Here is a 16,674-nt window from a genome sequence, read left to right as displayed (position 1 = left end):
TGCTCTGTTTCGATCCTCATGAAGTTAATACTGTATGAGGCTGACAGCAGCTTTGTTCTGATCTGTAATGTGGTTTAATAGGGTTTAAACCCCGTTTTATATGTGGCTGACAGAAGGGGATAATAGAGGCTGTATGTATATTACGCATGAAATATTTGATTAGCAACTGCCCTGTTGTGAGAATTTTGCATGAGTTACATATGATATAAAACTAGAGGGTAGAGGATGGCTGATTTATTTGACAAGGACAATATACATTTTTTTAAAAATAATTAAATATGCCACTGCATTGTTTTGATAACCAATCATTGTGTCATGATGATGTGAAACTCACAAACCATGGTGCTTCCTGACATTTTTCAGTGATGCCAGCTCTGTAAAACCGAACAAAACCTCCTCCCCACCACTTGATGGACCTCCTGCCTCTGAGAGCAAGACTGTGAACCATGAACCCGAGGAAACCTTTGATTCACCCTCAGCATCAGCAACATCTACATTTTTTGGGGAGACACCGACTGTTACTGTGTCCAAGTCTCCTTCTCAGGTATATTAAAACCAGATGTGTTCCTGACCAAAACCTGTTTCTCTTTAAGACTGTATGTCATTTAATCTATCAATGATCTATTAAGTCTCTATGACAGATTAGATCTATTTCCTCAGAAGGAGTCACTGAAATGTGCACATGTATAAGTTTTATTTTAGTTATTTTTTTTGTGTGGCTTTGCTTTTATTGTGTATTTTTTACACCTACAGTGCAATCCTGAAGCTTTGTTTTTTTAAGAATGGCACATTTAGGCATCCATCCTTTCTTTATGTCACACTACTAATATAGATTTGTTGAATATTACCTGGGAATTAGTAATCATAGGACTTTGTGACTTTATTGTTATGGTCTTTCAAGGATATTTGTTTTGGTTAGTGTTCTGGTAAAGATGTTTATACAAATGTAAAATGAATGTAAAGAAGGACTTTCAGTCCAATGAGAGTTGTTTAGAAATGAAATGCTAAAACTGTAATACATGGGAGGATTTGTATTTAACACACAGACACATTTACATACAAGACACCTGCACAGAACTTGGATATTTTGGGGCAGAAGATACACACACCCCATTCTTATGATACTCCTTTCTTATAGTTGAGTGTGAATCTAAAATGATTTAGTGAAAGCTTGAGAAATATAAACTAAGATCAACAACAAAGCCTTCTCACACTTATACTGGCTGCTTAATTTATTTACACTGATGTGTCAACCGTCACCACTGCTGTCTCCATACCCCATCTAGTGTCCATCTATTTTCACTTGAGCAGCTGGAAGAACAAAAAGAAATAAATAAAGAAAATTAAGAAAACATATAAAACAATATTAACGTCTTGTATGTTAAATTGTGCATCTAAGATAGTCTAGTGGCCACTAAACAGACTTGCAGAGGGTTTGTGTTTTTTTCCTATAGGATAGTTTTGAATTACATGTTTTAATTATGTATTTGGATGCAGAATTTTATATTTAGATAATGGCATTTCCTTATAAAAAATAAATGGATATAAAATCAGTATACTTTTAATTAATGCTGTGTTCCATATTACTATTTTTGACTTAAGTGAAACAAAAATGATAAGATTGAGTGATAAATTGTAAGTTTGTTTTATTTTACTTACATTTAATGCTTTAAATGGCAGTTTCTGTTGAGAAAAATAATAATGATGCTGTCACAGAAAAAGTTAATAAAATACTACATATTGGTCTCGGTTCATAGACGCTTCCGAGGTTACCAAAAGACCTAATTGTAACTGTGAGATCATGTTAAACATTTATTGAGCGTCTCTTCACCTATATTTATAGTGTTTGCTTACTGGGCGCTCCTGTCATTAAAGGGGATACTAAACTCAACTTTCTAAATGACTCCTACTATCAATTTTTCTTTGTTCTCTTGCTATCTTTATATATATATTTAAAAAGTAGGAATTTAACGCTTAGGAGCTGGCCCATTTTAGGTTCAGCACCCTGGATAGAGCTTGCTTATTGGCAGCTACATTTAGCAGACCAATAAGCAAGCATAATCCAGGCTCTCAACTAAAAATGGTCCAGCTCTTAAGCTTTACATTCCTGCTTTTTAAATAAAGATAGCAAGAGAATGAAGAAAAATTGATAATAGGAGTAAATGAGAAAGTTGCTTAAAATTTCATGCTCTATCTGATTCATGAAAGAAAAAATTGGGTTGTGTCCCTTTAATAACGGTAGTTGCATGAGGTGCCCAATACACTATATCTTGCACATCAAATGAGATCCACTAGTAATGTGGAAAAATAATAATTATAACCACAACACTTAGGAAACAAGCATTCAAAATGGTTTGTGTTTGTAAAATATTTGCAGGTCTGTTTTTGTTGTGGTAAAATATTTTTGTTTGATAGAACAGAAGGTGTTTTCAGGGGCTGGCACTAGGCGTTCTGGAGTGTTCTAGAGGCGTGGTCAGGATTTTTCACCTACATTTCCATTTTGCTTTAACAGAAAACAACGGCAAAACAATGTATTTCATACTAACATAATGACTGTGGTTAGCCTTGTTGTCTGCAGACTCAATCCTAAATTGGCTCCACCAAATAAGGCAAGTGGTGGGTGGCGTTTTTGTTATTGGAAAACAATTGCATCAAGCAAGATGCTAATTTGTTTTTAAATTATATAAACTTGGCTGATATGTTATTCTATAACAAGACAACAGAAATGATGTGTAGTTAACAGTTTATTTAATGTCCCTTCAACTCACAGCTGTAATGAGTGTCTGGTTTAAATCTTTATGAACTGTGCAATTTTCAAGTTGCTATATTACATTTCCCCCCCCCTTACAAGATATTGGTTTCACAACACAGAGGATTTGATTGAATTTACACAAATACCTCCCTTGGGATAAAAAGCTCTTGGCTTTTTCATACCTTTTTAGAGACCATGGGGCCTATTTAACAAAGGTCTGTCGGACCTGATCTGACAGTGCGGTTCAGGTCCGACAGACCTTGCTGAATGCAGAGAGCAATATGCTCTCCGTATTCAGCATTACACCAGCAGCTCTTGTGAACTGCTGGTGCAACACCGCCCCCTGCAGATGCGTGGCCAATCGTCCGCCAGCAGGGGGTGTCAATCAACCCAGATCGTATTCGATCGGGTTGAATTTGCGGCGATGTCTTTCCGCCTCCTCAGACCGCTGCTTCATAACTGGCGTTTCTGGCGAGCCTGCAGTCTCGCCAGAAACACGGGCCCTCAAGCTCCATCTGGAGCTTGATAAATCGGCCCCTATGAAATAAATTATATATTTTATTCTTATATGATGACTGTGTCTCACAGTACTTCAGTATGTATAATCCATCATAGATTTTGTTTTTTAAATTTGATGCAGTGGTTTTTTTTTCTTCTTCTGAAAAAAGTTCACATAACTGCTTATTTGTTATGGAAATCTGTAATTGCACCACTACTTAAAAGAAATGGAGCATTTCTGTCTTGGTACTTATGAAATGGAACAATTTAAGTTATGAAGTATAGTATACCTGCGGGTTTCATTATTTGCTTACTAGTGTCAGTGTCTGCTTAGGTGTAAGGTGCCTTAGTTCTGCTTGTACTCAACCTGCTGTGTAGTTTCTATGCTTAGCTGAACCCTTTTGTCCTCCTTTAATAGCTCAAGAAATCCCTCTTTCTGCAACACTGCACACAGCACAATATATAAAGAGAACACCAGGGCATGAACCCATCAGCCTGCTTCACCAAAGCATTATTAGTACATGTCTTACATATTTTGTCCCTTGACTGACATGCCCTTGTGTGTGTGTGGGAGGGGTGGGAGCTCCTTGGATATCTGTCAAGTTTAATGCAGCCATTAGGAATCTTTTTCCTTCTAAATCTCCAATACATTTGGACTGATAATTTCTTAGTCAGCTGACTTTTTGTTGCAGATGGGATATACAAGGAAATATTGCCATCTGTTGAACTCAATGTGGAATTACATATTGAGAATGTATGTTTAATAACCAAGGCCTAGGGCACTACATTAAAACGTTTATGATGTTGATACTAAAAATATAGTTTTAAATTAACTTTAGATTTCTACAGATAAAATTCCTGAAATCTTAATATACTTAACTTTTTAATAAAGTATAGATTAATATAATTATATTAATCTACTTGGAATGTTTCCGGTGTGTTTGTTTTCATGTTAACGGTTTTCTTTTTTCTTTTAATAAATAACTTGTTTTATGTTTTAACCCCTTGCATTCCCAGGCTGTGCCTTTTGTTTTGTTTGTGTATAACAATACACAATATTTCTTTGCACATGGATTAGCCATTACTGCAATGAAATATACATAGTGATGTCTTGTGTTTGGGCCAAAATCCTCCTGTTTTGCTAACCTGTTTTTTTTGTATTTTTATTTTTTTTTAAATTATGGGGGGTCGTGTGGATTGTGTTTGCCGTTGTTTTACTTGCATGTAGCTGAGGAGAGGCCCTCCGGTTCCACCACCTCCTAAACCCACGCCGTCCAAGGATCTCAAGCAGGAAAACATCATCGCCTTGTTTGATGACAATTTTGTGCCAGAAATAAGTGTGACCACCCCTTCACAGGTTAGAGGCTGCAGCTCACACTCACCTCTCCAACACACTAACACCTGCATGACAAAATAATGGAGGTGTCGCTTACAATCAAGACTAAGGGGAAGGTCTTGAAGGACTGGGGTTGTTTTGAAGAGCTAAGTGATCAAGAAATCTGTACAGAATAAATCTCTCCTTAAAATAGATGGAAAAATAAAAAGGACTACTGCTTAGTATGAATGGAAATCGGTTAATATTATTACATATTTAAAAGATAGGCTAATAAAGCAATATTATACACTTCAAATGCTAAACTATTGACCCCCCTCTACTCTTCCAGTTTAAGCTTGTTGTTTGCAAGTGGAAACAGGGTTTACTAACATATAGCGTTTAACTAGTAAAAAAACAGAAAAAAACTAAACTACCATAAATGAACATTATAATAGGTCTCGAAATATCAATCATCTATTTGAAAACTCGTTTAAAATTTGACACTTTTTAGTGAGTAAGAAATCTGGAACTTTTTTGCTACTTATGACAGCATTCCAGTAAAGACGCACAAAAATGTAATATCACTTTACTCAACAGTTGAACAATCCATTCTATACTAAAAATATTTTATATATTTTCGATGAAAAGTACTACCCAGTTCTGATGGGTAGCTTGTCTATCTTAAATGTATAAGTGAATAGCAGTACCTGCTCATTGACTTCCCTTGCTTTTAATTCCTGCTTAGTGTAGACATGACTTTAAGTCTTGTTCCCTCTGGAAAGTGACACCTCCAATATATATAGGATTATTTTTACCTTTTTGTTCTTCTTGCCTTCGTGAACTTTGGCTTCTCTTGTAACTATTTGCCTGTCAGATGGTTGTTATGGGCCTTACTGAAAGCCACAAATTTAAACAATTCCAAGAAACAAGTGGGGTGAGGGGTTAGGTGTCATGGCCATGCTAACATTATGTAGCCCTAACCTCTTTGTCTCCTCCCTGGGCTTACACTGTCCCTTTAGGTAAACTGTCTACAGTCAGTCATACTGAGGCTATCTGTATAGCATACACGGCTTCATACATGTATACATATACAAATGGGGCTGCACACTAGTACAACTCTAACCCTCAGGCTTTAACTCAGTTACCCCAACCACATTAAGCATTTTATAAGGAGTGTAAAATAAGATAACGTTGTATGTAAAGCTCAGTGGGCACTCCCAGAATCAGAGGGTAACATTAGACTTCTATATAAGTCAGTCTTCCAAATTAAAATAAAGCTCACATAAAACTTTAAATTGTAATATAATTCTGTTTCTAGAACAAAAAAAACTTAGATTATGACTTTTTACTTAAGGTTAAAAAGCTGATGTAGGTGGTGTTGTATTCCAAACATTTAGTTTACATCAAGACATAAAATGTTAACAAACCTTCACTGGAAAAGCCATTGATCATGATATTTAACCAAATTATTTCTCTCTTACTTGCATGTTCTCTGTCCTACCTTTGCATGCTTCCCTGCTACTATTTATTATGTTTCCTGGCTTTACTGACATATGAGATATGTCCACATGAATATATATGTGTGTGTGTGTGTATATGTATGTGTATGTATATAAATATATGTATGTGTATTTATATATATATATATATATATATATATATATATATATATATATATATATATATAGTATGCCACAGAAGTGAGTACACCCCTCACATTTTTGTGAATATTTTATTATATCTTTTCATGTGACAACACTGAAGAAATGACACTTTGCTACATTGTAAAGTAGCGCTGCGGAATCTGTTTGTGCTCTACAAATAACCGATAATAATAATAAAGTAGTGAGTGTACAGCCTGTATAACAGTGTAAATTTGCTGTCCCCTCAAAATAACTCAACACACAGCCATTAATGTCTAAACCGTTTGCAACAAAAGTGAGTACACCCCTAAGTGGAAATGTCTTAATTGGGCCCAAAGTGTCAATATTTTGTGTGGCCACCATTATTTTCCAGCACTACCTTAACCCTCTTGTGTATGGAGTTCACCAGAGCTTCACATGTTGCCACTGGAGTCCTCTTCCACTCCTCCATGACGACATCACGGAACTGGTGGATGTTAGAGACCTTGCGCTTCCCCACCTTCCGTTTGAGGATGCCCCACAGATGCTCAATAGGGTGTAGGTCTGGAGACATGCTTGGCCAGTCCATCACCTTTACCCTCAGCTTCTTTAGCAAGGCAGTGGTCATCTTGGAGGTGTGTTTTGGGTCATTATCATGTTGGAATATTGCCCTGCGGCCTACTCTCTGAAGGGAGGGGATCATGCTCTGCTTCAGTATGTCACAGTACATGTTGGCATTCATGTTTCCCTCAATGAACTGTAGCTCCGGCAGCACTCATGCAGGCCCAGACCATGACACTCCCACCACCATGCTTGACTGTAGGCAAGACACACTTATCTTTGTACTCCTCACCTGGTTACCGCCACACGCTTGACACCATCTGAACCAAATAAGTTTATCTTGGCCTCATCGGACCACAGGACATGGTTCCAGTAATCCATGTCCTTAGTCTGCTTGTCTTCAGCAAACTGTTTGCAGGCTTTCTTGTGCATCATCTTTAGAAGAGGCTTCCTTCTGGGACGATAGCCATGCAGACCAATTTGATGCAGTGTGCGGCGTTTGGTCTGAGCACTGACAGGCTGACCCCCCCACCCCTGCAACCTCTGCAGCAATGCTGGTAGCACTCATACATATATTTTCCAAAGACAACCTCTGGATATGATGCTGAGCATGTGTACTCAACTTCTTTGGTCGACTATGGCGAGGCCTGTTCTGAGTGGAACCTGTCCTGTGAAACCACTGTATGGTCTTGCCCACTGTGCTGCAGCTAAGTTTCAGGGTCTTGGCAATCTTCTTATAACCTAGGCCATCTTTATGTAGAGTAGCAATTCTTTTTTTCAGATCCTCAGAGAGTTCTTTGCTATGAGGTGCCATGTTGAACTTCCAGTGACCAGTATGAGAGAGTGTGAGAGCGATAACACCAAATTTAACTCACCAGCTCCCCATTCACACCTGAGACCTTGTAACACTAACGAGTCACATGACACAGGGGAGGGAAAATGGCTAATTGGGCACAATTTGGACATTTCTCCTTAGGGGTGTACTCACTTTTGTTTCCAACGGTTTAGACATTAATGGCTGTGTGTTGAGTTATTTTGAGGGGACAGCAAATTTACACTGTTATACTGGCTGTGTACTCACTACTTTACATTAAAGCAAAGTGTCATTTCTTCAGTGTTGTCACATGAAAAGATATAATAAAATATTTACAAAAAATGTGAGGGATGTACTAACTTTTGTGGGATACTGTGTATATGTATGTTTGTGTGTGTGTATATATATATATATATATATATATATGTGTGTGTGTATATGTATATCAATAAATAGAAGTTAAACTTGGTGTTATTTTGGATTTTTGCCACAGATCTAGGCCACTGTGAAAGGCACTTGTATGTTTTTCTGTACAACTATTTGTTACATTAAATGGATTGTGCTCACAAGTACAGTAAGTCATAAAGATAAAATTTCATTGGTAGAGTCTGTTTATTTTTCTAAAATACTCTTCATTGTTATCACAGTTTTACTTTATTTCTATTGCTATCTTTCTTCACTGAGCTTTTTAGTTATCTCTGAAATTGTAATTTCGTATGCAACAGAAATAGGGGTAAAGTCAGGTTAATAAATAAATGAGAATACTAGCAGCACAGGACTTTTTCAGCAGTTGATGGTGAGTCAAAATATAGGAATGTCAAGAAATGGAAATCTGTTAATGTAAATGTATTGCTTATTCCAAATGGTAATGCACCAGTTCCGAAGTATATTGAATGCTGGTTTCATTTGTCAGCAACAGTTGTATGTTTAATTTTTACAGCCACTGCATGCTTTGAAGCCAGAAGAAGATGAGCTTCAAATTCCACTTGCACCTTCTTTGTAGAACATGTGCTGCAGAATGGATTGCAGGCACCTTTGGTGCAGCAGTACGAGTTGTCCTCATTCTTGGGCAGTTGGTGCCAATCTCATTCATTGCTTGTAATGCCTCTAACCCTGTTGATCATATTTACTAGTCTAATCTTACAATATCATTGCTTTAATGCTGCAAAGTTTGAGGCCACATGGCCCCAAGCTGAGGAACCTAGCCTGTTGGATCTGGATTTTGATCCCCTCAAACCTGATTCCAGTGCGGTGGCTGCATCAACTTCTCAGGTGTGTTTTTTAATGTCCTCAAAAAAGATGTGGAAAACAGAGCAGCCTCTTTGTTTAAGGCAAACACTGACAATGAAATAATATTTAAGATGAGTTTCATATGAGGTAAAGGCTGTATTAATTATATCAGACTTTTTAAAGGTAGGATAGCAGTTCAGAAAAGGATAGGGAAATGCAGCAGATTATTTTGTATAGGAAGTGGTATTGTCAGCAGTAAATAAATATTAATAGAAACTTTAGAGACCACTAATAAGACACCTGCTTGGATTATGTGCACAGATTGGCAAATATAATGGTGCTTTATCTATTAAAGTAGTTTCTTTGCTATATCTCAAAGAGGGTGTTTTAAACAAAAATGTAGTGCTTTTATTATACAGTATGTATAATATATTTAATTTAATGCCCATTTCAACTGCCTTGAAAATGAAAAAATAAACCATACTTTCTATATTTATAATAGATTGTTTTGAATTTAATGTCGTTTTTGAACCACAGAGCAAAGCTTGGAGTAGAAGACATATGCTAGAAATTTGTAATTATGTTCCGAGATGTAGTAACCTTTAGGAGAATAGATGAAATACTAAAACAAGAAATTTTCATTTAAAGTTGGAGAGCGGAATTACTTTTTTTAACTATTCAAATTCAGTTTTGAAGTCTCTAATTCCAAAATGAGTTGTCACAAAAAATAATCTGAAAATAAAATAATATAAATGAGTTTAAAGGAATGTGGGACAGATAGATATTTTATTCTACCTTTTTAAAGGCTAAAAACTCAGGATTCCTCAGTATTTTCTGTTCCTTCTGTGACAATTAGCCCTGCATATTTCAGTGTATCCAATTAGTAATTAGCCAAGCTATTTGAATTTAAAGGGATATGAAACTCTAAGTTGTTTTTCTTTCATGATTCGGATAGAACATACAATTTTAAACGACTATTAAATTTACTTCTATCATCACATTTGCTTATTTTTCTTGGTATCTTGGTATCCTTTGTTGGAGTAGCAATACACTACTGGGAGCTAGCTCAACAGAATGGGTGAGCCAATAACAAGAGGCATATATGTGCAGCCACCAATCAGCAGCTTGTACCCAGCAGTGCAGTGAAGTAAATTGAAAAGTTGTTTAAAATTGCATGTTCTATCGGAATTATTAATACTTAATTTGACTTTACTGTCCCTTTAAGCAGCAAACCTTGCACAAAATCACTGATGGTCTGTGAATCATGTGATTGGCTAAACTGACACTCATACAAAACTTTCACAGAGATCCATAAGAATTTTTTCTTAAAAAAACAGTATCTTTTTCTTTAATTAGCAAAACAAACGTTAATACAAATTGAATTTAAAGGGACACTGAACCCAAATTTTTTCTTTCGTGATTCAGATAGAGCATGACATTTTAAGCAACTTTCTAATTTACTCCTATTATCAAAAATGTTTCATTCTCTTGATATGTTTATTTGAAAAGCAAAAATGTAAGTTTAAATGCTGGCCCATTTTTGGTGAACAACCTGGGTTGTCCTTGCTGATTGGACAGCACCAATAAACAAGTGCTGTCCATGGTCCTAAACCAACAATTTGCTGACTCCTTAGCATAGATTCCTTCTTTTTCAAATAAAGATATCAAGAGAACAAAGAAAAATTGATAATAGAAGTAAAGTAGAAAGTTGCTTAAAATTGCATGCTCTATCTGAATCATGAAAGAAAAAATTTGGGTTCAGTGTCCCTTTAAATGTTATAGATAAAATATATATATATATATATATATATATGTTTTTTTATAAATGTCTATGCAATTTAAATAAATGCAATTCTTTCAAAAATATCTTTTTCTAGACAATGAAATTATCTTATACCTACTTGTTTTCTTTTATTCTTGCTGACACTTAACATGGTTAGTCTTTGCCATGGGACTTATGGGAGGTAAGAATTTGCTTTGATTAAAATCTTGTTGGCTATGTTCCATGTTCATCATGCACTTATTACCACTTTGGTGACTTTTAATACTCATACATACATTTTTTATTTACCGGAGTATCTTTCTCTTTATATTCTACATTTGAAATTTCACCTGAACACATTAGTTTAAGTAGCTGTATTGCATAATATATAAAAGCGTAGATTTGAGTGCTTGAGTCAGATAGTTAGAACAGGTATTTTACATATATATATATATATATATATATATATATATATATATATATATATATATATATATATAGTGATACATTTTTATTCTATAGGTCATTATGCCTCTTTACCACGTGCCAATGCGAGAAGACTGCAACATGTTGCTTGCAGCCGTATTCAGGAGCGTTTTTTTGGGAGCATTTTTTTTAGGGGGGAACCATTAAGGGTTAGATTACAAGTGGAGCCCTTTTATTGAGCTTTAAAAAGCCTATTTTTTGCTCTTTTACACCTAGTTAAGCATGCCATAATGTTTGAGACCTTATCGTTCGCTTCCGACAGTGTTTTAACTGTGTGCGCTTTTAATGCAAACCTGATGTATATTTGTGCTTTTCAAATTCTATTATTTTCTATGGGCCGCAAAATTCTGCTCTGGCTGCTGGTAATGATGGAAAATGCGCCATTGTAAACTGTTGATAAGTGTAATGGCTTCCGAAAGCAGTTTTTTGTTTTAAGAACTCGCAAAAGCCCAATTGCGGCTCAATGGAATCAAGCCCACAGTTGTGACAACTTTTTTACTACATTTGCTTGGAATTTCTTAAAGGACCATTAAATAAAATATAATTGAATAATTATCAAATGCACGATAAAAGATTTTGAAATTAGCAGTAGAGAATTTTCTGGTAAATCTCAAAGTTAATCCAATTTTTCCCTCCTCCAACATCATGTAACATCCATCAGCCAATCACAAAATGCATATACATAAATACTGTGCATGTTTGCACATGCTCAGTAGGAGCAAGAGCCTCAAAGTGTGCATGTAAAAATAGTAGTGAACACATTTTGATATTGAGTATAAACTGGAAAGTTGTTTTCTTTTAAATTGCATGCTTTATCTGACTCATGAAACTTTAATTTTTACTTTAGTGTCCCTTTAAAAATGTTTTTAGCAAATTCCCTAAATTGTATTCTGCATTTTGCAAGGCCTATTTTGAATGTACTGGGTTCACCACATCCCTTATTAATATTGTGCTGAATTCTTTGTGTCCATATCAAGAAACATAAAATGTAATCTGACATTCAATATTTAATTATGTTGTTGGAAAATGTATTTTCCTTAACATAGTACCCATATAGCAATTAAAAAAGTAAAAAAATTATATATATATATATATATATATATATATATATATTACTCAAAATACTTGTTAATATTTTCATAAAACAAATGTAATCTGCATTCTATAACTGCACACAAAGGAGGGATTTGTAACTTTTATTAAGATGTCCTTCTTGCAAATATTCAGCTTTGTAATTAGATGTCTGTGTTTATTAGACACAGTGCAAGGGAGTTAGTGAAGATACAGAATAAAGCCTCTGCTCAATCATTTTCGTAATTACGATTTCTTCTGACTAAATCCCATGCATCCAAAAGGATATTAGTTGCAATTTGGCAAATATTCCAAACAGAAGAATGTGGAAGTAACAGCACTGGGTGAGCAGAGATTGGATGCAATTAAACACTGGAATACTTTTGGTGTCTTTTTTTCATACCCATGTGCTGTTAAAGGGACACTCAAGTCAAAATAAACTTTTATGATTCAGTTAGAGCATGCAGTTTTAATACACTTTCCAATTGACTTCCTTTAAAGTCTTTTTATATACACACTTTTTGGGGAATAAGCTCCTACTGAGGATGTTCTAAAGCTCACAGGGTATATGAATATTAGTCTGTGATTGGCTGATGTCTTTCACATGATACAGGGGGCTGGAGAAAAAATAAATTTGTCAGAAAAAAATTTGCTTATTTGAAATTCAGAGTAGGTGTTATTGCATTGTCTTTTTTATGCACTTGTTAATTATGAAATTCTACTGCATTGAGTGGTCCTTTAATTTGAACATATAATATTCTAAGAATTGCACAAACCCCTTCAGTGATTGTGTACTGACAGATACATTTTCATTTCTGCATTTAATACTTAAATAGACATTAATCCCCAAATTTTTCTTTTATGATTCAGACAGAGCATGTGATTTTAAACAACTTTCCAATGTACTTCTATTTAATTATTTTTTGGTATCCTTATTTGAAAAGCATACCTAGGTAGGCTCAAGAGCAACAATACGGGAGTTAGCTGCTAATTGGTGGCGGCACACAAATGCCTCTTGTCATTGGTTTACCAGGTGTGTGCAGCTAGCCCCCAGTTATGCATTGCTGCTCCTTCAACAAAGGATAACAAGGGAATAAAGTACATTTGATAATTGAAGTAAATTGGGAAGTTGTTTAAAATCATATGCTCTCTCGAAATCATTTAAAGGGACACTGTACCCAAAAAAATTATTTTGTAATTCAGAAAGAGCATGCAATTTTAAGCAACTTTCTAATTTACTCCTATTATCAATTTTTCTTCGTTCTCTTGCTATCATTATTTGAAAAAGAAGGCATCTAAGCTTTTTTTTGGTTTCAGTACTCTGGACAGTACTTTTTTATTGGTGGATGAATTTATCCACCAATCAGCAAGGACAACCCAGGTTGTTCACCAAAAATGGTCCGGTATCTAAACTTACATTCTTGCATTTCAAATAAAGATACCAAGAGAAAGAAGAAAATTTGATAATAGGAGTAAATTAGAAAGCTTCTTAAAATTTCATGCTCAATCTGAATCACGAAAGAAAATTTTTGGGTACAGTGTCCCTTTAAGAAAAAAATTGGGTTTCATGTCCCTTTTAATGTAAAATAAGCATTCACATTGTAACAGTGACCTGTTCAATGTAGGCCTTTGTCACCTGATCAGATGGGGCTCCTGGTTTCCACATACAGCTATTTAGAGCTTTCTGCCCCAATAGTAAAGTTAGAGAAGGATGTAACTTATTTAGCTGAAATTTTCCCCTGAGATGACCAATATCCAAAAAACATCAACTAAATGCTGGACAAGAATGCCAAATATGTTACAGCACAAACATCCAATCCTATTATGTGTGAGATCAAAGAATTGTGATATGTTATATGGGATGTTTAGAGGGTTTATTTGTACAAATATTTTGCTGATTTATATAACTCTGTGCTCTAAAGACTAGCCAAAGTTACTTCAGCACTTAAGACAAGTTTGGAGCTTTTTATTTTTAGTTAAAACTATATTTAATTTTAAAGAGTTAATGAGCATCTGAATGTTTATATATGTCACATGGTCCTGGGATCTAAAGACATAAGGAACCTGTTGTATAAGTGTCCAAACTTTCTAAAGATATGTGCATTTATAAAAAGAAATCTAATATCCCTTTAAACTCAGATACATGTGATATGATTTTACTTTATTTTGCTTATCTTTTTTTTTTTAACTTATCTTTGGCTCTTTAATATAGAAAAAAATACAGATTAGAGCCAAATGTACCAATTGTGTGTACTCTGCTTGTGGTAATTGCTCCTTTTAAGGGGATCTGCTTGTAGTTTCCATATACTTGGATAAGAAAGATATTTAAAGGGAAATTATTTTTCAACTAGTATGTGAAACTCAGGTTTGTTTTTATTAACCAGGCAATTTTTTTTAATAATCATACAAAATACACAAAACAGATTCTGTACTTTTGTCTGTTATTTACATAAGCCTATATTACATTTCCATATGTTTATATTACATTTCTACAAATCTGAATAAATATACTACAATTCCTTATCTTATTTGGATGATTTACCGGAATCCATAGACTCAAGCACAGTACAGTTGTTTGAGAACAATAAATTATTATTCATGTGGATATGAACTTCTCTGACTTAATTTTCCATGACATCTTTTACAAATTGTTTGCATATTTCCTTTTCACCTCTTTCATTTCTTTGGCACAATATGAAGGCTCTGTAGCCAAAAGATCAGATCCTGTCTTGAGGCTGTTTGGCATTTAATCTACTAAAAAAGTGCATCCCTCTTTATGAAAGTAAAGAGTACTGTTTAATGTTACACAGGTTCTCTGTACAATACACGGCCTGTTGCCAGGAAAAAATGTTTAACATTAGACAGATTTGCCAATAATAAATAAAAGAAACCAGCGTTCTTTCCAAACTGATCCTCAGAGCTTTCTCATCCTGTATATGGCAGTTACATCCACACATATGGTAGCTTTTCTCTTGTGTATATGTATATATGCTCATATTCATATATCTTTTTATCTCATTGGAAACTTTTGTCTCTTCCTATCTGCCAATTGGTCACTTGCACCTTTCTCTTGACTGTCCTGTTGTCTGCCAGCCTGAAAAGAGCGAGCTTGGCAGTGCGAATCAGTTTCCTGGCGATAACGCTATTGATAGCAATTTTGTTGTGGACTGGCCCAGCCAACCCACTAAGTCTTTGCAAGTAAGTGAAACACCTAGAGATTTGGTATACTTGGCTTTTATAGGAGCAGATATAAGCTTATTGACCTAGAAATTAGACTTTAGAAATATAGTAGTAATTATAGTTATGGTGAAAACTATCTTATTTATTGTGTTAAATAATACCAATTTGTCTGCTTTAGTGTTTCTGTGATTCATAGCTTAGATCTTGTTAGATTAAATCATTTTATTTATAGTTGATCCTTTATGTGAACCATGTAATTGAATTTATACTTAGAACCCTTATTTATTTATTTATTTTTTTCTAACACTTTTATTAGCTTGGATTTAAGCTCTTTTCAGAAGATATTACAAGTAATATGTCTATATTTTCACAGATATCACTGTATGGAAGTTTAATTGATATTAACTGCTTGTTTTATTTACTCATTACAAATTGCACAGGCATTTAAACACCATTTTTAAATTGTTGTACAGACAAGTTTTTTTTTTCTTCTGTTTTTTGGTTAGAGGGAACATTGGTTTACCCAGAATATAAGAACAAAGACATATGGTACAATCCAAAAACATCTGTATTTTCAATTAACAGGGACATAAAATGGCAGTAATAAAATAATCTGAACATTTTGTTATTACGCTACATCTTGTAAAGGGATTAAGCACATTTGCAAATGAGCTCTGGAATAGCAATTCACTATTTGTCTGAAGCTAAACATGGCTGCTGAGCAAATAAAGAATGACATATGTGCAGTAACCACCGCTCACTGGCAGTGTTAAAGGTACAGTCTACTCCAAAATGTTTATTGTTTAAAAAGATAGATAATGCTTTCTACCCATTCATCTGCTTTGCACAACCAACATTGGTAATATACTTTATAACCTTTAAATATTTAAATTTCTGCCTGTTTCTAAGCCCCTGCAGGTTGCCTTTATCTCAGAGCATTTTTATAGCTTTTCACAACAAGACACTGCTAGTTCATGTGTGCCATATAGATACCATTGTGCTCACCCCTGTGGCGTTATTCATAAGTCAGCACTAATTGGCTATACTGTATGTCTGTCGAAAGAACTGGAATAAGGAGGCAGTCTGCAGAGGCTTAGATACAATATAATCACAGAGGTAAAAAGTATATAAATATAACAGTGTTGGTTATGCAAAACTGGGGAATGGGTAATTTAAGGAATATCTATCTTTTTAAACAATAAAAATGTTTTAAACTCTGCATTAGCCATTATCCGGAGCCGGCTTAAACTGAGTTAAATCCTTTTGCGGGGGTTATACACTCAGTTCCGTCCAGGCAATAGTGCAGTAATATAATGCAGTAGCACATTAGAATATATTATAATTGCTCCTTAATGTCTCTTCACGTGGCCGAGACACTCAGGG

The 16,674-nt window shown here is 34.8% G+C and overlaps 1 protein-coding gene across 7 annotated transcripts in view; it reads left to right on the top strand.

Moving 5' to 3' along the window:
- BIN1 (bridging integrator 1) overlaps positions 1-16,674 on the top strand; it is a 189,838-nt gene that overhangs the window by 124,367 nt on the left and 48,797 nt on the right. For 4 of the 7 annotated variants that reach the window (XM_053698094.1, XM_053698098.1, XM_053698092.1 and 1 more), the window contains 3 exons: positions 364-544; positions 4,479-4,607; positions 15,205-15,309. In XM_053698094.1, the coding sequence (XP_053554069.1) occupies positions 364-544; positions 4,479-4,607; positions 15,205-15,309 (415 nt within the window). The remainder of the gene's footprint in view (positions 1-363; positions 545-4,478; positions 4,608-15,204; positions 15,310-16,674) is intronic. The other 3 variants (XM_053698096.1, XM_053698095.1, XM_053698097.1) reach the window with 3 other exon arrangements.

The sequence above is a fragment of the Bombina bombina genome, chromosome 1 (genome assembly GCF_027579735.1).
Source record: "Bombina bombina isolate aBomBom1 chromosome 1, aBomBom1.pri, whole genome shotgun sequence".
Lineage (NCBI taxonomy): Eukaryota > Metazoa > Chordata > Amphibia > Anura > Bombinatoridae > Bombina > Bombina bombina.
The sequence above is the reverse complement of the archived record's forward strand: the minus strand, read 5'-3'. Positions and strand labels throughout refer to the sequence as shown.